Here is a 24,017-nt window from a genome sequence, read left to right on the forward strand (position 1 = left end):
TCTCGGAATTTGTATGTTCAGGGCTACCAAAGTAAAACAGTCTTGGGAAATATTTCGTACCCTTTAAGGTAGACAACTCAACTTACGCCACCCGCTCTCAGGACAAACGACGTAAGCTGGATTGCCTCTCTTAAAGGTCATGAAATATTTTCCGGGCCTGATTTCTTTTACTCATCTCGTAGACGTAGAAACTTTTTTTTTTACTCAAAACTTGGGGATTTTAGGTGGGTCTGGTACTGCAATGAGAACGTCCTCCAGCTTTCCCGGGCAAAAATATGACATAAATTGCAGCAGGTGGACATACTGTTACAAAGGAGGATATTTGGTTTATTTCTTAGATATTGTCAGTTTGGTGCACGACTTTGATAGATTTCATAGACTTTTCTAGAGGTAGTTTAAAGGCTCCTTTATTTAAAAAAAAGAAACACTGCAATGCGTTACTAAATGTGAAGAAGAGTTACCAAAAAATTTACACAGTTGTAAATGAAATAAACAATTTCGCTCATGGTTGAAACGCAGCCCCGAACTTCAATGTCATGTAACTCGATTTGTAATTAACTTAGGGGGGAAAAAGTAATGCACCTCAAAAAGTTTTTTCTGGTTCCTTAATCAAGTTCTAGATGCGCTCCCCTTATGGCACGTACACTATCTAGTCAATATCCCAACTCAGTCAACACTCGTTCTAAAATGTCAGTGCCAGTTGTCTCAATAGCTGTCGTTATTCTTGGTTCGGATCAGCTACGTCGATAAAGGTGCCACCTGGTTTGATTTTCTGTAAGAATTGCAATCTGTACGTAAACAGATGCAGAAGCTTTCGGAGTTCCCGGTGCACAGTCGTACGAGGCATCTGCAGTTCTTTGGTGCCTTACCAACATATTTCTGTGGGGAACACTGGAAAACCTGTCGGATTTTATCCTTACCTTCGTCACATCTGCTTCTTGTGCCTGCTTCGTGCTTCAAATCCACATTCCCTGTTTCCATGAAGTTCCTGTGCCATTTTCTTATGGATGGCTGATAGGGTGATGGTTTCACGCCTCGTGAAATTTCTCTGAACTTAGGTGTCAGACTTCGTTTCAATAAACCAAGCCACACACTGTGCTTTTTTCTATGCAGGTTCCATTCCTCGATTCATTCTTGGGGGTGCTGCCACCATGCATCAACAAAGAAAAAATTTTTTTCATTTATGTTCCACTTGTCACCTAGAACAGCAAAACATTTATTTATTACCTTACGTGAAGTAAGTGAGTTGGTGCATCACACAAACGTTATTTTTTCCCCTAAGTTCATTACAAGTCGAGTTATATGATACTGAAGTTGTAAAATGCCTTTTCGGACAGCCTCTATATGTGGTGATTTGAAGATCTCATGTATGTTCCTTGAACAGAAAGTGGCTTCACTGAAGGCTCCTGTATTGTAAGCGACTGGGACCGCAGGGCAAGGGATCAACATTGGTCTACAATACATTGGCCTGCAGAAAAATCTTGAAGATTAGGGAGGAGAATGTTTTGCGCAAGAACCTCTTGAATCCAAAGAACAAATTCTCTTATCACCAGCTCCATGTACTTATTAAGCCAAGCCTAATGAAACAGTTTGTGAAAATGGAGAATGTTTCAAGAATCTATGCGAAACGTTTCGCACAATCTAAGAGAAGTGATATCGAAACAAGATGTGTTGGTTGCAACTGACATTCTAAGAATGATGTTCGGTTCCAACTTCGAATCAAAAATTACATCGAGGGAGACGGACGTTTGCTTATCATTCAAGCAAGTTGTTACTAAGATATCTGACAGCAAAAACGACCCATATTATATTTTTATTGTAGCCAACATGCTAGAAAAGTACAGTATGCGCATGCGCTTCAAGATTCGCTTTCAGAACAGTCATCGTGTCTCTTTCCGGGAAAAGTTGGGTGATGTCAGTCAGGAATAAGGAGATCGCATTCGTCAAGTCATCAAACATCGGAAGATGGTAACAGTGTTCCTGCAATACGAATATGCCTGGAGACTACAGTTGGCCATTTCTCCGAAAAGCGAAGCAGGTATTTCAGCGGAGAAAAAGCTGTATTAAATGCTTCACGGAGAAGCGATAAATGAAATGTAAGGCTCTTAAAAAAAACAGATATCACATATTGTCTGATTTATTTTGATCGGTTTTGCACGTCAGATATTTATTGCCTTAGTGGCAGCACTGTACAGCTTGTAACGGGCGATGCCGGAAAAGTTTCCATGATTATTCTTCATTAAAACCACTGTTCAAACCGAAATTTCCTCTTCATTACAATTATATATATGATTTTGCTAATTTTCTAGCTTATAACAAATTCTCATTGTGACAAAATTATACATGATTTAAAAATCTGAGGTCAGTCACGGATGCGATGTGAGAATAAGCTATTATCTAACAAAAAGTAATCAAATGTATTCCTTGCCTGCGTTGTTATAAATTCCTGTATTTAACAAAACAGTAGAGAAATAGTACTTTCCTGCAGAGTGGTGGATGTGTATCTCCTCTTCTGCAATCTTCTCTCGTGATAATTTTCTTGCCGTTAAGTTTTTTTTTAGAGGAAAGAGTTGTGCTTTGAACTCTTGACTTCACGATTCTGACCTGTCGGATCCTGTACGTTCGCTCCCGAGTTCACTTGATGTCTGAACAGCTGAACACGAAAGTAAGCTCATCGATAACGAAGTCTACTGAATGTTATCATAATGATTACGGCCTGTCTGTGGAATCCTTATCTCGCAGCACATCTAAGCGAATTATTTTGTTCCATTGATGGCAGTATCATGTTTTTCCTCTGTGCGATAACGCAGTCTCCTTCGCAACAAACACACACTTTACTCTGCAGGTGAAGAGCGTGTATCTGAGTTTGACCCGGACAGCATTAATTTACACGTCATGCGTGGAGCTCCCTAACCACTCGCATCAGTCACGCCGAGGCCTGCGTACGTCGCTTAATCGCCCGTCTCCGCTCTTCTTCTACTACAGCCTGGCTGTCTGGCTGCGGGAGTTTTTTGCCTGATGGGCACCCTGCCTTATTACGTGTGATCTTCATCACACCTTGTGTAACACACCAGAGCTCTGGAAGTGAAAGGTTTGCGTGGCATTTAATGACCAGTAATACGCCTTTCTTTTCCAATTCCATTCCTGAATTTTAGGAGAGTGAAGTGCGTATCATTAGTGACACTGTTTTATGGGCCATTAGGACATGCTCTGAGGCATATTTCTTTGGGAGACAACCACCTCTGGAAACAGTAAGTTATTTTTCGATTTCATATTAGTTTTGTAGGATGTAGATTTAAGTGTCAGGAAGTTGTTTCTGAAAGTATTTGTATGGAGTGAAACGTGGACGATAAATAGTTTAGCCATAGCATAGAAGCTTTCGAAATGTGGTGCTACAGAAGAATGCTGAAGATTAGATGGGTAGATCACATAACTAATGAGGAGGTACTGAATAAAATTGGAGAGAAGAGAAATTTGTGGCACAACTTGACTAGAAGAAGGGATCGCTTGGTAGGACACATTCTGAGGCATCAAGGGATCACCAATTTAGTATTGGAGGGCAGCGTGGAAGGTAAAAATCGTAGAGGGAGACCAAGAGATGAATACACTAAACAGATTGAGAAGGATGTAGGTTGCAGCAGGTACTGGGAGATGAAGAAGTTTGCACAGGATAGAGTAACATGGAGAGCCGCATCAAACCAGTCTTCGGACTGAAGACCACAACAACAACAACAACAACAAACTTATAATCACAATGTGTCCGCTTTGTAATGTACAATTGTAATATTACCAGGACCAGAATTTAATTAAATCTGAAAGAAACGATGTAGACTGTCAAAGTACATAAAGATGAGCCCGAGAGCTCGAAATGCACCATGCATTGAAATACAATCATGATTGTGACTTAAGGCGGTTGTTTCTTGTTTTAGAAACGTATCTCATTCCATCTTCTATCCTTACAAAATTGTTGTGTTTTTTACTTAATATCTACAGCCTGTACATTCTACCACAGAAATGATTGCACCTTGATAAAACTGGAACTACGCAGCTGGGTTAACAGCTAACTGTTCTGCTGTGCAAGGGTCATGACACTCAGCAGTTTCTGGCAACGGCCTTATACGTCACAAATCGACCGTTCCGCGGTTGGCCATTCATAGCTAGGCAGTTTCGGCTAGTTAAATAGCTTTACGTTTGAAAATTAACAAATACATGTTTACAGGCTCTGAGGATGTCTGCTGCAGAAGGTGGAGAACGAAAGCCTGGAAAGATGGATTAGGTTTTAGAAAGAAAAGGAAAAAAATGGTATTGAGGAAACGCATTTGAGACGTTTCGAGAACCGGAGTCTAAAGTAAGTTCTCCCGTATAAGCAGTCTCTGGCATACCGTAATAATAAACAGAAGGCTGTTTCCATAAAGAAAGTAGGATTAGGGTTTAACGTGCCGTCGATGACTAGGCCATTAGAGTCGAAGCGGGTACTCGGATTGGGAAAGAAGGAAATCGGCCCTGTGAAAAGAACCTTCCCGCTATTCACTTTTTTCGATTTATGGAAATCGCCTAAAGCCTAAATCTCTATGGTCGAACGGGGATTTGAATTGTGGTCCTTCTGAAGACGAATCCCGTGCTTTGGCACTGCATCACCTCGCTTGCTGCTGGTCCCAGTCATTATCCTGAAGCTGAGACTTTTATCCTCGTTGCTGCTGCAGCCACTACAAAGAATGAAACGATACAGCCTCCAAGCACTACAGCCTTCACGAAACAAACGGATTCAAAACATGCCCTGCTGTTTTGGTCTTATTTCCGAAGACTGGTTTGACGCAGCTCTCCACCCTACTCTGTCATGTGGAAACCTCTTCGTTTCTACAAAACTACTGCCACCTACATCAGTTTCAGCCTGCTTACTGTAGTCACGCCTTGGTATCCCGCTTAAAGTTTTACCCCCACATTCCCTCCATTACCGAATTGACTATTCGTTGATTCCTCAGGATGTTACCTGTAAACCGATCGCTTTCTGCAGTCAAGTTGTGCCGTCAGTTTCTTTTCTCACAAATTGGATTAGGTATCTATTCCGTAGTTTCTAGAGTTACACATCTGAATGTCATCATTCTTCTACAGCAACGCATTTCATATTGTATTCTCTTCTTGTCTGAACTGCCTATCATCCATGTTTCACTTCCGTAAAAGGCTACACTCCAGGGAAGTACCTACATAACCGCGTTCCTAACGTTAACATTTACGTTATGTATTACCAAATTCATCTTTTTCAGAAACGCTTTTCTTACTACTGCCGTCTGCATTTTATATCACCTCTACTTCCGCCATTGTCAATTATTCAGCTGCTCAAACAGCTCAATAATCAACTATTCTCATCTTGTTAAATTCGAAAACATTCCATTACCCCTGTTTTACCTTTGTTAATGTTCACTTACAACCTCTTTTCAAGACGCTATCCACCCCGTTCAACTGCTCTTTCAAGTACTTTGTCGTCTCTAACAGAATTGCAATGTCATCGGTAAACTGTAAAGTTTTTAATTCTTCCCCCTGAACTTATACTCCCTTCCGCAATTTATGTTTCGCCTCCTTTATTGCTTCCTCAGTGTACACATTAAATAACAATGGGGATAGGCTGCAGCGCTGTTTCACTGTCTTCTCAACCACTGCTTCTCTTTCCTGTCTTTCGACTCTTATAACTGCAGTATGGTTCCTGTATACATTATAAATAAAGTTAAGTTCCTTACAGTATCAGTATCGTATCTCCTATGTATTTTTCATCTACTTCCTCTTCTGTTTCTACAATACCAGCTTTGCGTTCGCTGCTTCGCTGGCGTGGACTGTATAGTATGCATAGATTTTTTCTTTTGTTTTTCTTTCTTTGAGTTTGTATGCTGTTGCGGAGATTGCTCACGTGTAATCGACACACTGTGCAAACGATGTACTGCTCTATGCAAACTAAGCTACAGACATATTATTAAAATTTAATAAAGCAGTTCCTCGTATAATATTTGCACAGTTTTGTACTTGAATTTAAGTATTCTTACACATATTGTTCATGTACAAATCAACAATCTAGAAACAGGTACCTGGTCATCTCAAAAGGATATTCCTGTACACAGAATCGAATCTATTTTTTCTTCAGTAATGATTAGTTTGCATAATAATTAGAACAAAAACAATTTTATAAACATATATTGTACCTCAAAAAATGGTTCAAATGGCTCTGAGCACTATGGGACTCAACTGCTGTGGTCATAAGTCCCCTAGAACTTAGAACTACTTAAACCTAACTAACCTAAGGACATCACACACATCCATGCCCGAAGCAGGATTCGAACCTGCGACCGTAGCGGTCGTGCGGTTCCAGACTGTAGTGCCTTTAACCGCTCGGCCACTCCGGCCGGCTTTATTGTACCTATTAAAAAGTAATGTATTAAAGATCTGTTACCGTTTCTGTAATTTCGGCAAAGCCGATTTGTCCCGGTGACTGTTAAATAGCTTTCTTTGATTTAGTTCATAAATTGCAACATCCTATGATTTTCACGTGAATTAAGACCACAGAAGCATGGTGTTTTCCGAATGCACTTCTGACCAAAAGGCTATTCTGCTTTCATAATGCAGTATTTTCACAAAATTTTTCATCCCCTATCCCCCATCCCCCACAGGGTTTTAATTTCCAAAAACACTGACACATATTTTTTTTTATTTATACCCGATAAGTCAATTACCAATTTTGGTTGATGTACCTTTATTTCTTTAATAATGAATATTTAAAAACACATTTCATCTACTACTTCACCCATATGGGTTGAATTTTGAAAAATCCCTCCTTAAACGATACTTATAGTATAAGATCAACACCATCTCCAAATTCCAAGTTTCTATCCTTAGCGGCTTGGGTTGCGCGATGATGAGTCGGTGAATCAGTCAGGACATGTTCTTTCCTACACAGAAAAGATAGACTGACTTCAAGTTTGCTTCTCTTACGTATATTGAATCCATCTCTTAGCTTTCCCGTCTTTGCCTAGTACTGGCTTACCTTTAGAGTTTTTAATATTCATACAGTTGCTTCTCTTTTCTCCAAATACCTCTCTCATTTTCCTTGAGGCAGCATCTACCTGTCCCTAATTATGCATGCTTTTAAGCCTCGTTTTTGTCTTCTAGCCATTTCTGCTTAGCTATCAAAATCATTTTTTAGACTTCTGTTTCAACTTTCGCCTGCTTGTCCTTTGCCGCATTTTTGTTTTCTCGTTTCTTCAATGAAGTTCAATATCTCCTGGTTTAACCAAGGTTTTCTGCTAGGCATTTTACCTATTTGATCCCCTGCTGCCTACACTGTTTCATTCCTCAAAGCTACCCATCTGTCTTCTACTGTATTCCTTTCTTCAGTTTTAATCTACAGTTCATAGCCAATAAATTATTTTCAGAGTCAGCATCTGCCTCTGCACATGTTTTACATCTTAAAATCTGGTTCCGAAATCGCTGTCTTATCATTACATAATCAATCTGAAACCTTCTAGTGCCTCCGGGTGTCCTCCACGTACACAACCTTCTTTCATGATTCTTAAACGAAGTGATAGTAATGATCAAATTATGTTCAGTTCAGTATTCTGCCAGGCGGGTTCTTCTTTCATTCCGTTCCCTAACCATATCTTCTCCTATTATCTTTCTTATCTTCCTTTTCCTATTATCCAATTCAGTTACCCATTACAATTAAATTTTCGTCTCCCTTATTTATCTTACTTCATCAGACATTATTTCAGTCTCTTCTTCTTCCACGAAGCTAGTTGGCGTATAAACTTGCGGTACTGTGGTGGGTGTTGGCTTCGGGTCTATGTTGGCTACGATGACGCGTTCAGTATGCTATTCATAGTACCTTAACCAAATTCCTTTTTTCTTAATCCTTATTAAAGCAACTGCTACATTACATACATTTCGCCTTGTGTCGAGAACACTGTAAATCAGGACTCCTGTTCTTCCCACCACCGCACTTCAGTTACTTCCGCTATAACTAAATTCAACCTATTTATCACTGTTTTTATGTTCTGTAACTTAAGACCCCCAGAATACCAGTTTTGTTTTTCCTATTGACGACATCCTCCTGTATTGTCCCCACCCGGAGATAAGAATGGGGTCTATTTCGTCTCTGTAATATCCTACCCAAGAGGACGCCATCATCATCAAGCCACACAGTAGAGCTGGATGAGATAGGGAATAAAACAACGGCTATAGTTTCCCCTTGCTTTCAGCCGCTCGCAGCACCAGCACAGGCCGTGTTTGCATATAACGCTAGGAATAACTAGGAGAGCACAGAACCAACGAGCGATCGCAAAAAAAGCACTGTTCACCAGAGAAGGATTTCCTTTTCTGACTATTAGTCACATATTCGTCGGTTTTAACATCTTTTTTTATATAAAAATCAACACATGAAACAGAAAAGCAGCATTCTTCTCAGTTTTTGTTGTCGTGTACGCTTTACAATGCACTCTTGATCCATTGTTATATTTTATTTATACCATTTTTATTGATCAGACATCAGTACATAAGAGCATTTCTACATTTTCTTTCACATCGGAGAACACGCATAGTCACGATACTTTTAAAACCCTAAACACTGGCTGATGAAAATATCACCAGACGTCTTTTGTTCACGTAGCAGCGGCGATATCAGAAAATCAGTGAGACCAGCCTCTGCTGCAGTTCTGTGATTGTTAGAATCTATTCAGTGTTATTCACTAACTCGATATGGGCTTTCTTAGTCATATTAAGGTTTTGTTTCCAAGTTCCTTGATACGGAAGGGATTCACTAACTCAAACCGCGTGCAGCATTGAGAACCGAGGAGTCTGATACTTTCTGGACTAACTGTACTACCGGTCGCACTAAGAATGATCATCTTGTATTCTGTCGATTTAACGTTAAATCGTAATCCTACTTGCTTAGTTCAATGGAACTTGTACGCTGCTCTCTGTTCCTCAACTCCCCTCTAAAAGCCGCAGAACGGTGTCAAGAGTGCCAAGTAGAATGAGGCGACAAAAGTCATGGAATAGCGACATGCGCTTATACAGATGGAGGCAGTATCGCGTACACAAGGTATGAAAGGGCAGTGCACTGGCGGAACTGTCATTTTTACTCAGGTGATTCATGTGAAAAGACTTCCGACGTGATTATGGCTGCACGACGGTGATTAACAGACTTTGAACTCGCAATAATAATTGGAGCTAGACACATGGGACATTCCATTTCGGAAATCGTTAGGGAAATCAATATCCCGAGATCCACAGCGTCAAGAGACTGCCGAGAATACCAATTTTCAGGCGTTACCTCTCACCACAGACAATGCAGCGACGACTGAGAGCAACGCTGTTTGCAAGGAGTTGTCAGTGCTAACAAACAAGCAACACTGTGTGAAATAACCGGAGAAATCATGTGGGACGTACGACGAACGTATCCTTCAGAACAGTGGGGCTAAATTTGGCGTTAATGTGCTATGGCAGCAATCGACCGACGCGAGTGCCTTTGCCAACAGCACGACATCGTCCACAGTGCTTCTCCTGGGCTCGTGGCCATATCGGTTGGACTCCACACGACTGGAAAACCATAGCCTGATCAGATGAGTCCCGGTTTCGGTTGGTAAGAACTGATAGTATGGTTTGAGTGTGGCGCCGACTCCACGAAGCCATGGACCCAAGTTGCCAACAAAGCACCGTGTAAGCTAATGGTGGCCCCATAAATGGTGTTAAGTTCGGGTACTTGGAGACTATTTGCAGCCATTCATGGCTTTCATGTTCCCAAACAACGATGTCATGTCACTGAGCCACAACTGTTCGCGACTGGTTTGAAGAACATTCTGGACAGTTGAGCGAATGATTTGGCCACCCAGATCGCCCGACATGAATCCCATCGAACATTTATGGGACATAATCGAGAGGTCAGTTCGTCACAACACCCTGCACCGGCAGCACTTTCACAATTATGGTCGGCTATGGAGGCAGCATGACTCAATGTTTCTGCAGGGGACTTCCAACTACTTGTTGAGTCCATGCCACGTCGAGCTGCAGCACTACGCCGGCCAAAAGGAGGTCCAATGCGATATTAGGAGGTATCCCACGGCTTTTGTCAGCTCACTATATGTAACGTCGTACTTGTGGTCTTCCTATAAAAGTTTGTCCTTACGTTTTACATCAGTTACGAAACTGACTAAATAAATCTCGGGAGAACAGCCTGGTATGAGTGTGCATAGGACACAATATTTCGGCAGTCGACCACGTTGCCATCATCAGGTGAGATTTATTTCGTCATAAAATACGCCTGGAGAAATTGAAGGATCACAGTTACGAAACTATTAATAAAATTTAATTTTAATAACATGGAGCGTGACGAGATAAGAGTCACGTTGTGGGGAGTTACATCAGAACGCAGAACTGACTTCATTACAACCTAATTTAATTCCACAGACAACACCATAACTGCAATGTCTTTGAAGCAATAATTAACAACAGACTACAAGTGTTTTCAAAAGACAACAGCATTTACCACTTGAATAAGCTGGTTTCAGAAACAGGGAAAGTACCGCTGACCAATGATTAAAACTATCTAGCAAAGTAGCAGAAGCCTGCAATTTAACACATGTGACTGCTGCCCTCTTTCTGGTCATAGAACGCGCCTATGATTAGGTATGCCGTGTGGGACATCTTCTCAAAATGCTAAAATACAGCTTCCAACCTGAAATAGTAAATTAATAACTAACCTCACTGGAAGCAGAAAAGTACAAGTACGGTGATCAAGAATCGTCCTACTTCGCAGCCAAAGCGGGAGTCCCTCTGGGTTCCGTCTTCTCCCCGTTGTCGTATACGACATATACAGCTAACATCCCAAGACCGAGATGGTGAAATGAAGAAAGAGCTCTGTACGCGGATGATGCCACTTATTCGTGTCAAGCACCCACCTGCAGCACAATCAATGAAAAAGCCAACACCTACGTCAGCGAACTTGAAACGTGGTTCAGTAAATCGAGAATCCGACTTAATCAAACCAAAAGTCAATTTATCCTATTCAGACGTAGAAATATTACTAATCGCCAACAGCGGGATCACCACAAACTTAACCATCGAGCTTGGGAACAAGAAATTACTCCACAATCAAAGGTCAAATATCTTGGCATCTATCTAGATGAACTCTTAAATTGGCAGAAAAACACGAGTGAAAAGATTGCGTAAGCTGAAAACTGACTTAATTTAGTGCCTCTCTTGAAGTACCGAACACGTGGAGTGGAACAACCAGTTGCACTTCTTAAGTACAAAATGTTTGTCCGAGCGATTCTCGTATATTTATCTCAAGCCTGGATTATGTAATCTAACCAGACAAACAAGAAATTATATCTCCTGACCGGAGGAAGCTTCGAATAGCTTGAGATCTGGAAATCATTCCCATGCAATTCTTGATGTAGGCGTACATGGTAAGAATAGAACCGGTGACGTGCAAGTATACGATGTACATCGGTTTTAGGAATGCCAGTCTCGTGTTCAAGCTGTCGTGTGCTCACATGTGGATTCATAGCAACGGGATCGAGAACACTAACTTCAGCAGCTTCGTCTGTGCGAGTGCTACGACTATTGCATTGGCGTGGGTTGAAACTTCCCATTTCTTGAAGCGTCGCAACAAGACGAAAAAACATCCGTCGGGAAGGTGGGATATCGCTGTCTGCGTAGCATTTCGCCTACCTTCAACAACAACAACAACAACAACAACAACAATGAAAGAAATGTTATGTCGATGCAGTTTGTAGGAAGGACAGCCCTTACTGTAGGCCTACTCTACACAACAGTATTTAAAAGGACTTAACTACTGTACTAAATGTATATGTACATAAGAAAACAGAATTGCAATTACTGTTCTGCTAACTTACATTCCCCATAGATGAGTAGCATTTCTACCTTCTCTTCGTTGGTGTACATTTTACTCACGCAACTCTTCAACTGACGATGGTTGACGGAATGACGGGTGTGCATTCTACTAATGATTACATTTGTCCTCTGCCAACGTCAGCACGTGGATGTGTCCCATTACCCCGAGTAACTGCATAAAACGCTGGGAGCGTCAACGTCAATGTTGCTTTATGTAATTAATAACGTTGTGTTTCAGTGAATGGTACACTGTGATACCTTTTTGAATAGGTCTTTAGGAGAGGAAATAAATTGGATAAAAAACACAGGGTGCCATTTAAAAAAGTCATACCGCTATTCATATCTTTGTAAAAAACAAAGCTACAACGAAGGCAGTCATGCTGATTGATGTCCCCCTGACGGCTAAAGAACATTTCCTTGAAACATTTTGTAATTTACATCAGGACAAACAGTTATTTAGGATGGTCAAGATAAATGGGACACACTATATATATATATATATATATATATATATATATATATATATATATATATATATATATATTTCAGTCACATATTCTCAATTTGCAAACGAAGACCTTTTCGGCTTCCCTGGTGTTATAAGCCACACATCACGCCGGTAAATGCCAAACGACGCCTTATTTGCTGTAAGGAGCCTAAACATAGGACGATTGAACAGTGGAAAAACGTTGTGTGGAGTGACGAATCACAGTACACAATGAGGCGTTCCGATGGCAGGGTGTGGGTATGGCGAATGCCCGGTGAACGTCATCTGTCACCGTGTGCAGTGCCAACAGTAAAATTCGGAGGCGGTGATGTTATGGTGTGGTCGTGCTTGCACCCCTTGTTGTTTTACGTGGCACTGTCACAACACAGGCCCACATTGGTGTTTTAAGCACCTCCTTGTTTCCCAATATTGAAGAGCAATTCCAGGATGGCGGTTGCATCTTTCACCACGATCGAGCACCTGTTCACAATGCACGGCCTGTGGCGGAGTGGTTAGACGATAATAATATCCCTGTAAGGGACTGGCCTGCACAGAGTCCTGACCTTAACCCTATAGAACACATTAGGGATGTTTTGGAACTTCGTGCCAGGCCTCACCGGCCGACATCGATACCTCTCCTCAGTACAGCAGTCCGTGAAGAACGGGCTGCCACTCTCCAAGAAACCTTCCTGCACCTGATTGAACGTATGCCTGCGAGAGTAGAAGCTGTCATCAAGGCTAAGGGTGGGCAACACTATATTGAATTCCAGCATTACCAATGGAGGGCGCCACGAACTCTTAAGTCATTTTCAGCCAGGTGTCCTGAAACTTTTGATCACATTGTGTACCTCTACAGGATCGGCATTAGAGACTCAATATCAGAAGGAGATTTAAATCATGTGACCAGCAAGTAACTTTGTGCAATAGATTAAGCAAACTGAAACATTAGCTCCCTATTAATATCGTTACTATTCAAGCATCAGGAATTATTAAAACTTATGATCTCTTTTAAGAGACTGTAAACCACCCAAGTAATTATCAGCTAACATAATGTTTTATAATCGTCAGATTTACTAATATGTATTACTAGTACGGTATAGTATTGGCTGCATGGTTTCTGCAATAAAGACCAATAAAATTACGAGGGCGTCCCGAAAAGTAATGCTTCAGAATGTTTTATGTGAAAACGCTTAAAGCTTTTTAAATAAGACGAACTTCATTAACATTCTACATCTTTTTTCTTCTTCTCTACATATTTATTTCTCGGCACAGTAACCGTGGCTGCGAGAGACCATCACTGTAGAATATTTCACTTTGTTAACGGAGACACAACTTCACCTCCGCATGCACCGCTTCATCGCAATCAAAGTAAAGTCCTCGAAAATATTGTTTAAGTTTTGGAAAAAAATGATTATCGGATGAGGCCAAGTCGGAACTGTATGCAGAATGATCGATGACAGTGAACCCAAGGCGTCGGATTGTTGTAGATATCGCAGCGCTCGCGTTTGATCCGGCATTGTCATGCTGAAAGAGAAGCCTTCCATATGTGGACGAACTCTTCAGTTAGAAACTCCACTACATCACGCTGTTTCTCACGCAGCAATTTGCTTACATTACACACAGCCATGTTACACGCTACAATTCAGAGCCCTCTAGCGGCAGAGAGTTGCAAATTGCGTCAGCGAATCGGGAAAGCCTGCCGAGTAATATGGTGACTTGTAGCACCTGAACTGATACAGGGCCGGCCGCGGTGGTCTCGCGGTTCTAGGCGCTCAGTCCGGAACCGCGCGACTGCTACGGTCGCAGGTTCGAATCCTGCCTCGGGCATGGATGTGTGTGATGTCCTTAGGTTAGTTAGGTTTAAGTAGTTCTAAGTTCTAGGGGACTGATGACCACAGAAGTTAAGTCGCATAGTGCTCAGAGCCATTTGAACCATTTGAACTGATACAGATAACAGAATAAAAATTTAGGGGGAATATAATACGAGGAACACCGTCTGTTTTTCATAGGTGAGTGCACAGTGTTGGAAAATTTCACATTCAAATCGTCTGCAAATTAAGTGTTATTTAACTTCTTCTGCAAGACTCGTCACCTCGACTTACAGAATATTTTTCGCATAATATTCGCAAATAAGAACAGTTCCCGAATAGCCCATACTATTCATCCTCCCATAATCGCGAAAGACTCTCTGGCTCAAATATTAGAAACAGTTTTTTTTCTCATCCATTGACACTTCTTTCATTTCAGGTATCAGTATTGTGCAACGGATGTAAACTAATGCACTTACTGCTGCCTGCGACAAATCCTGGAACACGTTAAACTCTTGGGTTTACATCTACCCGAAGCGGCCCTTTGATAACTCTAAAAGGAAAAACATGTTCTTCGGAAGATTAATAACTACGATTGTTCTCGTCACTCCTCCGATATTTGATCGCACATTATCTCCCATCTCCCCCACTGCAACAGCCTGTTAAGAGTTCCTTCCCAGTTTCCCTGTCACGCTCTTATTAACGCGCAAGTCGGCATCCGTAACAGACTTCACTTCTGAATCTCGCTTGGCTTCTGTCCTCGTGCTAGACAACTGAAATACTAAAATAAAACCACAGATATGACATGATATGTAGACAACAAAGAAACCATCGTTGGCGTTATTAAATACGCGCACTCAGACAACACATGATAGCCGCAATTATAGCAGCATACACTAAACGTTTAGCCTATATCTCGAATAGACTTGGAAGGATTAAAAAGAGTGAATGCTATAGTGCTATAGGAACTGAGTGCATACATACCATAGAGGAATTCGCTAAACAACAACTTAACACAAAACGATTTTTGCGATTTTTATATATGGATGACGCTTGTTAGAATTAATTATCAGAAAGTGAACTCTGCAATAAATTTTGCAGCTTTCCATTCTAAATTGTTTGTAGCAACCATAAATCCATACATATTATAAAATGGATGTGTGTGTGTGTGTGTGTGTGTGTGTGTGTGTGTGTTCCACATCTCCTCCTAAATCATTGGACCGACTTCAACGAAACTTGGTAGACATACGATTAACTACTGTCAGGCAAGAAAAGGTGTGCGGTAAGAACCACATATCATAGTGTAGGAGGTATACGTCATAGTTAATTTGAGGCATAGAAAACTGCCACATCATGCATGACGTTTAAATTTATTACTTCTGTGCTAATAACTGTATTCACAATAAATTTCGCAGGCAGTATCCACTTCTGATAAATGCACTTCCCAAATTACGTCATTATACCACGTGTAGTTCCGGAGACATAATGTCATAAATACCGAAATGCGTGCAAAACTGCCGCATAGTGCACGACGTTTAATGTATTACTGCTTTGCTGCTAACACAATTCGCAAAAAAAAAAAAAAAAAAAAAAGAAAAGTGGTTCAAATGGCTCTGAGCACTATGGGACTTAACTACTGTGGTCATCAGTTCCCTAGAACTTAGAACTACTTAAACATAACTAACCTAAGGACATCACACACATCCATGCCCGAGGCAGGATTCGAACCTGCGACCGTAGCAGTCGCGCGGATCCGGACTGCGCGCCTAGAATCGCTAGACCACAATTGAAACTGGTAATCTTGTTCCACTATTTTGAGGACAAGACGGACAATAAATAAATACATTTAAGGAACAAAATCAACATTTTATTTTTATTTTTGTCAGTTTAATATACCACTGAAACGACAACAGAAACTATTTGCCGGAACTAGGACTCTAAATCTGGATTTCTTTACGGAGCTCAGTGATTTCAAGTCCCGGTTGAAATTTTAGTTGCTACTTCACAAGTGCAATAAATAAAAGTTCTTTGTGGTGTTTTCTTCTTTTGACAGAGACGTCGGATGGAATTAAAGTTAAATGTTATTGTGTAGTCTTCACTTCGAAGATTCGTTTCATACAGCTTTCCTCGATAGTCTGTACAGTGCGAGTCTCTTTATCTTCGCATATCTATTGCACAGTAATATTTATTCAGATGGTGTGTTTGTATTTCAGTAATACGCGCTAATCATGACGTTTAGTCCTCTACCGTCTACTGAATAAACGTAATTTTTTTCTAACAGAGGAGCAATGATTTATATACTACAATACCAGAAGGAAAAATGATACGTGTATTGAGTATTGAACTGCGGTTCTAGAAATGACAGAGAGGCTTCGTCCCGCCCGAGCCCTCAGTGGTCCACAATCCCACAACAGGCCACAGCAGTCTACCCCGCCACCGCCCCACACCGAACCCAGGGTTATTGTGCGGTTCGGTCCCCAGTGTTACCCCTCCCCACCCCCCACCCCCGGGAACGTCTCATACCAGATGAGTGTAACCCCAAATGTCTCCGTGGTAGAGTAATTATGGTGTACGCGTATGTGGAGACAGTGTTTGCGCAGCAATCGCCGACATAATGTAACTGAGCCGGAATAAGGTTCAAATGGTTCAAATGGCTCTGAGCACTATGCGACTTAACTTCTGAGGTCATCAGTCGTGGAGAACTTAGAACTAATTAAACCTAACTAACCTAAGGACATCACACACATCCATGCCCGAGGCAGGATTCGAACCTGCGACCGTAGCGGTCGCTCGGCTCCAGACTGTAGCGCCTAGAACCGCACGGCCACTCCGGCCGGCGCGGAATAAGGGGAACCAGCCCGCATTCGCCGAGGCAGACGGAGAACCGCCTTAAAATCCATCCACAGGTTGGCCGGCACACTGGACCTCGACACAAATCAGCCGGGTGGATTCGTGCCCGGAACCGGCACGCTAAAAATGACATGACTCCACATGAAGGTTGTCTTTAGCACAAAAAGGGGAGCACAATGCTGCTAAAATCATTTTGATCACTTACCTAGTGATGTAAAATGTCTGACAGGCAGGAAAGTAAAAATTTAAAAACAAATTGAAAAATATTCTCCTTAGTAACTACTTCTATATCACAGAAGAAATTCTGTTAACTGAATTTGAATATTACTCAAAAGCTTCCTTTGGCCATACATGACACAGTTTCGGAATTAGTCAAACGAGTTGATCCCCCATGAAACCTATTATCTACAGCATTTAGCTGCTGTAACTGTAGCAAAATGATGAATCGAACGGGTTTCAACTTCGGACATATGGTTTTCTTAAAGGAACTAACAATATTGCGCTGTTTTCGTAAATATGTATTATACATAACAAAAAAAAGAATGAATTAACTTGATACATATTTCTGGTGAGGTGTCGGTATCGACTTCGCTTCCATAATCGATAGTGAAATTATTTATTAATGTACTGAGGTGACAAAATGAATGAGGTAGCGATATGCACAAATACAGAAGGCGTTAGAATACCTTACACTAGGTATAAAAGCGGAGGACATTGGCGGTGCTGTCAGTTGTACGACGCGAATTAACAGCCTTGACAGCGGAATGCTAGTTGGAGCTAGACGCATGAGACATTCCATTTCGGAAATCGTTACTATTTTTTTATCCCTTAATTTATTTTTAACTTTGATGTTAGTCCCTGTACAGTTTGGTATTGTTATAAGTTCCTACATATTACCGCTGTGGATAAGACTTGCACCGCCTCCTCTTGTTATGTATGTCAAAGTGTTACCACTGCTGTCTATGCACAGTGGCCTGAAGATGGCGCAATATGTCGCCGAAACTGGTTGCTGAATAAAATTTGGAAAGTGAGACTGCTGAAAGGCGTTTCGCCATCCTGTTTCTCCCTTGAAGTTCGCTGTTGTTAGCTGGCAAAACCCGAGCGGCTCGCCAGTGTGGGTAGCAGTGGCAGCGGCAGCTGATGAGAGCTGTGTGGTGTTTCTGTTGCAGAGTCGGGCGTGTCGAGCGCCTCGCCGTCGGAGCTGGGCCACTCGGAGAGCGACGACGCCGAAGCCTCCCGCGCCGCACAGGAGGCCGTGGCCGCCGCCAACGCCAGGAACACGCTGCCGCACCGGCCCAGCAGCGGCTCCTCCAGGTCCGTCCGGCCCCTACACTCACTCACTCATTCACTACTCAACCCCGCTCTCTCTTCTCTTGCGTCTCACCCCCTTTTTTTCAAATCCTCGGTCTCCTGCCTAACGAGTCTTTTCAAGCGGTATATTGCTCCCTCCTACGTATATCTCGCGAAGAGACCATGAGGATAAAATCAGAGAGATTAGAGCCCACACAGAGGTTGTGAAGCAGCAGAATGGGTTGAAAATAAATAAATCGCCAGGTCCTGACGGGATTCCAATTCGGTTTTACAGAGAGTACTCTACTGCATTGGCTCCTTACTTAGCTTGCATTTATCGCGAATCTCTTGCCCAACGTAAAGTCCCGAGCGACTGGAAAAAAGCGCAGGTGACACCTGTATATAAGAAGGGTAGAAGGACGGGTCCTCAAAATTACAGACCAATATCCTTAACATCGGTTTGTTGCAGGATTCTCGAACATATTCTCAGTTCGAATATAATGAATTTCCTTGAGAGAGAGAAGTTGCTGCCCATGCGTCAGCACGGCTTTAGAAAGCATCGCTCCTGCGTAACGCAACTCGCCCTTTTTTCACAAGATATCTTGCGAACCATTGATGAACGGTATCAGACGGGCCATATTCCTTGACTTCCGGAAGGTGTTTGACTCGGTGCCCCACTGCAGACTCCTAACTAAGGTACTAGCACATGGGATTGGTTCCCAAGTATGTGAGTGGCCCGAAGACTTCTTAAGTAATAGAACCCAGTACGCTGTCCTCGACGGTGAGTGTTCATCGGAGGTGAGGGTATCATCTGGAGTGCCCCATGGAAGTGTGGTAGGTCCGCTGTTGTTTTCTATCTACATAAATGATCTTTTGGATAGGGTGGATAGCAATGTGCGGCTGTTTGCTGATGATGCTGTGGTGTACGGGAAGGTGTTGTCGTTGAGTGACTGTAGGAGGATACAAGATGGCTCGGACAGGATTTGGGATTGGTGTAAAGAATGGCAGCTAACTCTAAATATAGATAAATGTAAATTAATGCAGATGAATAGGAAAAAGAATCCTGTAATATCTCAATACTCCATTAGTAGTGTAGCGCTTGACACAGTAACGTCGATTAAATATTTGGGCGTAACATTGCAGAGCGATATGAAGTGGGACAAGCATGTAATGGCAGTTGTGGGGAAGGCGGATAGTCGTCTTCTGTTCATTGGTAGAATTTTGGGAAGATGTGGTTCATCTGTAAAGGAGACCGCTTATAAAACACTAATACGACCTATTCTTGAGTACTGCTCGAGTGTTTGGGATCCCTATCAGGTCGGATTGAGAGAGGACATAGAAGCAATTCAGAGGCGGGCTGCTAGATTTGTTGCTGGTAGGTTTGATCATCACGCGAGTGTTACGGAAATGCTTCAGGAACTACGGTGGGAGTCTCTAAAGGAAAGGAGGAGTTCTTTTCGTTAATCGCTACTGAGGAAATTTGGAGAACCAGCATTTGAGGCTGACTACAGTACAATTTTACTGCCGCCAACATACATTTCGCGGAAAGACCACAAAGATAAGATAAGAGAGATTAGGGCTCGAACAGAGGCATATAGGCAGTCATTTTCCCCTCGTTCTGTTTGGGAGTGGAACAGGGAGAGAAGATGCTAGTTGTGGTACGAGGTACCCTCCGCCACGAACCGTATGGTGGATTGCGGAGTATGTATGTAGATGTAGATACCGACAGTCATTCTTTCCACGAACAATACGAGACTGGAATAGAAGGGAGATAGAGGTACTCATAGTACCCTCCGCCACACACCGTCAGGTGGCTTGCGGAGTATGGATGTAGACGTAGATGTAGAATGTTCTCTAACCCTGCCTACAGCGATTAGACACCAATATGGAAACACCGTGAGAAATGCATGCTTGAACACAAATGCAGTTCCTAACCAAGCCTGGAGATTACGCTGGTGTATTTGACCACGAACGGCACCCGTGCAATGTCTCAAAAAAAAAAAAAAAAAAAAAAAAAAAAAAAAAAAAAAAAAGGTTCAAATGGCTCTGAGCACTATGGGACTTAACATCTATGGTCATCAGTCCCCCAGAACTACTTAAACCTAACTAACCTAAGTACAGCACACAACCCCCAGTCATCACGAGGCAGAGAAAATCCCTGACCACGCCGGGAATCGAACCCGGGCGTGGGAAGCGAGAACGCTTCCGCACGACCAGCAATGTCTCAATACGTTGCATGTGTCAGTCGTTGTCACGACAGCGTTCTACGTAGCTCCTTTCAGAATGTGCTGATGCAATAGCTCCATACTTAGCAATCATATACAATAGCTCGTTTGACGAATGATCAGTACCCAAAGACTGGAAAGTTGCGCAGGTCACACCAATATTCAAGAAAGGTAGTAGGAGTAATCCACAAAACTACAGGCCCATATCACTAACGTCGATATGCAGCAGGATTTTAGAATATATATTGTGTTCGAAATGAATTACCTCGAAGAGAACGGTCTATTGACACGCACTAAACATGGATTTAGAAAACATCGTTCTTGTGTAACACAAAAATAGCCCTTTACGTACACGAAGTGTTGAGTGATATTGACAGGGGATTTCAAATTGATTCCGTATTTTTAGATTTCCAAAAGGCTTTTGACACTGTACCACACATGCGGCTTGTAATGAAATTGTGTACTTATGGTACATCGTCTCACTTATGTGACTGGATTCGTGATTTCCTGTCAGAGGGGTTACAAATGGCTCAAATGGCTCTGAGCACTATGGGACATAACTTCTAAGGTCATCAGACCCCTAGAACTTAGAACTACTTAAACCTAACTAACCAAAGGACAGCACACACATCCATGCCCGAGGCAGGATTCGAACCTGCGACCGCAGCGGTCGCGCGGTTCCATACTGAAGCACCTAGAACCGCTCGGCCACCCCGGCCGGATAGAGGAGTTACAGTTCGTAGTAACTGACGGAGTCATCAAGTAAAACACAAGTGATTTCTAGCACTCCCCAAGGCAGCGTTATAAGCACTCTGCTGTTCCTTATCTATATAAACGATTTAAGAGACGATCTGAGCAGCCGTCTTAGGTTGTTTGTACATGATACTGTCGTTTATCGTCTAGTAAACTCATCAAATTGCAAAACTATTTAGAAAAGATATCTGAATGGTACGGAAATTGGGAGCCTAAATAATGAAAAGTGTGAGGTCATCTACATGAATGCTAAAAGGTGTCCGTTCAACTTGTGTTACACGATAAATCAGTGAAATCTAAACGCCGTAAATTCAATTAAATACCTAGGTAATACAATTACGTACAATATATATTGTAAAGAACACACAGAAAATGTTGTGGGGTAGGCAAACCAAAGACTGCGTTTTATTGGCAGAACAATTAGAAGACATAATAGATCTACTAAAGAGACTGCGTACACTTCGCTTGTCCGTCCTCCTTTAGAGTACTGCTCCGAGGTTTGGAATCCTTAACCGATAGAATTAACAGAGTACATCGAGAAACTTCAAAGGAGATAAGCCCGTTTTGTATTATCGCGAAATAGTGGAGAGAGTGTCACGGACATGATACATGATTGGGATGGACACCATTAAAAGAAAGGCGTTTTTCGTTGCAGCGGAACCTTCTCATGAAATTTCAGTCAACAACATTATCTTCCGAATGCGGTATTGTTTTGTTGACGCCGACCTACATAGGCAGAAACAGTCATCATAATAAAATAAGGGAAAGATATAGGTGTTCGTTTCTCCGCGCGCTGTTCGAGAGTGGAATAATAAGGAATTATTGTGAAGATGGTTCGATGATCCATCTGCCAGGCTGTTAAGCGTGAACTGCAGAATATCTGTGTAGACGTAGATGTGACAGCATTATGTGGGACCTAATCGAGTTCGAACATTGGGAAATTGTTGATGCTCGTATAGGAGGTGCTTCCGTTACCAAAGTAGACGAAGTGTTTGGTGTTTCAAGACCACTGTATCGAATATTTATATCGCGTGCAGAAGAAACAGAAAAAATCATCCACTAAGTCACAAAGCAAACGAAAGTCTGTTGAGTGAACGTGACAGACGAACGTTGAAGAGGATTGCGACGAGAAGTAAGAGGACGACAGTTGTAAAAGTCACTGCAGCCCAAAAGTCACTGCAGCCCAAAAGTCACTGCAGAACTGAAAGTACCACATGCGAAACCTATAAACAACAAAAGCAACACTAAGGGAGCTCTATATTCAGGGAATTGCAGGACGAGCTTCAATTCCAAAACCACTGATTAGTGATGTAAATACGCGAAACGGAAAAACGTGGTGCCAGAGTCATAAAACCAGGACTATGGAACAATAGAAGAAACTAGTTTGGTCGGAATAGTCTTGTTTCACACTGTTTCCAGCTTCTGGCCAAGTTTACGTCCCAAGAGTGAAACATGATGGTTCCGGTGATGACTTGGGCAGCCATATTGTGATATTCCACCGGCTCAATGTTACTCTCCGAGGTCACATTACTGACAAGCTTTAGGTAATCATTTGGGATGATCGCTTCCGTCCCATGGTACAACACTCGTTCGTCATGGATGATGCTGTGTTCCAAGACGACAGGGCCCCTACTCACGCCGTCCGAATTGTCCAGGGCTGATGTCGTGAGCAGGAGGATGAGTTGTTATATCTCTCCCGGCCACTACAGTCACCAGATCTCAATATTATTGAGCATTTGTGATTTGCTTTCTGCAGAAGTGTGAATGGTCCCTATTCACCTCCATCATAATTACCTGAACTTGCCACTATTTTGTAGGAACAATAGTATACAATTCTCCTGAAAATCACACAGGACCTGTATTTATGCATTCTGAATGCGTGGAAGCTGTTTTGAATTCCAGCGGTTTTCCTACGCCCTATTAGATATGGTAATGTGCTGTGTTTCTGGTGTTTCCAAATCTTTGTCCACCCCCTATATTTACTGCTAAAACATCTCTACTCTCCTACTAAAAATTAAATCAACCTTCTCATACCTATTCTCTGTAGCATAGCTTACGCAGTTGCCATGATCTGCTTTCTCTTACTTGCTATGCTGTGTTGCAGACGTGCATCGAACACTTCTTCTGCAACTTTGCGCCATTATTCTTTAGGAGCAAACTTACTGAGTATCCAAATAAAGTGTTCAAATTCTGCCGAGAATGCATGAATATCGCGTCCCAAAATTAGCTTCGTTGTTTCCTCTCAGTAGGATGTCCCAGGAAAAAGTGGATTGTCAAATCAGAACAGGTCAGATGACCTAGCCGGTAAATAAGGAAAAAGATGATGATGGTTGTTTGATACCAATCTCTTCCGTTGAAGGAAGTTTTCCTTGTCTGCGCCTGCTTTTTTATATACATATATTCCATTCTTCGGCTATCCTGCGTAGTGTTGCTTCTTGGATAAGAGTAACCTTTCACATCCCCTAACTACTTTCCTTGAGGTAATTTCACTTTAAGAAAGTTCACTACATGGGTCCTTATTTATTTGAGTAATATGTTTTGAAGATTTTGCCTTGATCAAAAGAATAAATTTTGTTCTACTCAAGGCTGAAGACACAAAATATATTAATTTTTCTAGCAGGAGTGATGCAATAATGACGATAAACTAAGTTTTGTTCAGTGCAGAGGTCTTTAAATATATTTATTGCTCTAATTCAGCCTTTTCTCCAA

At 42.0% G+C, this 24,017-nt stretch overlaps 1 protein-coding gene across 1 annotated transcript in view; it reads left to right on the forward strand.

The window, feature by feature from the left end:
* LOC124776702 (espin-like) overlaps window positions 1-24,017 on the forward strand; it is a 485,149-nt gene that overhangs the window by 389,554 nt on the left and 71,578 nt on the right. The window contains exon 10 of the mRNA XM_047251812.1: window positions 18,210-18,354. Coding sequence (XP_047107768.1) covers window positions 18,210-18,354 — 145 coding nt within the window. The remainder of the gene's footprint in view (window positions 1-18,209; window positions 18,355-24,017) is intronic.

Source organism: Schistocerca piceifrons, chromosome 2, assembly GCF_021461385.2.
Source record: "Schistocerca piceifrons isolate TAMUIC-IGC-003096 chromosome 2, iqSchPice1.1, whole genome shotgun sequence".
Taxonomy (NCBI): domain Eukaryota; kingdom Metazoa; phylum Arthropoda; class Insecta; order Orthoptera; family Acrididae; genus Schistocerca; species Schistocerca piceifrons.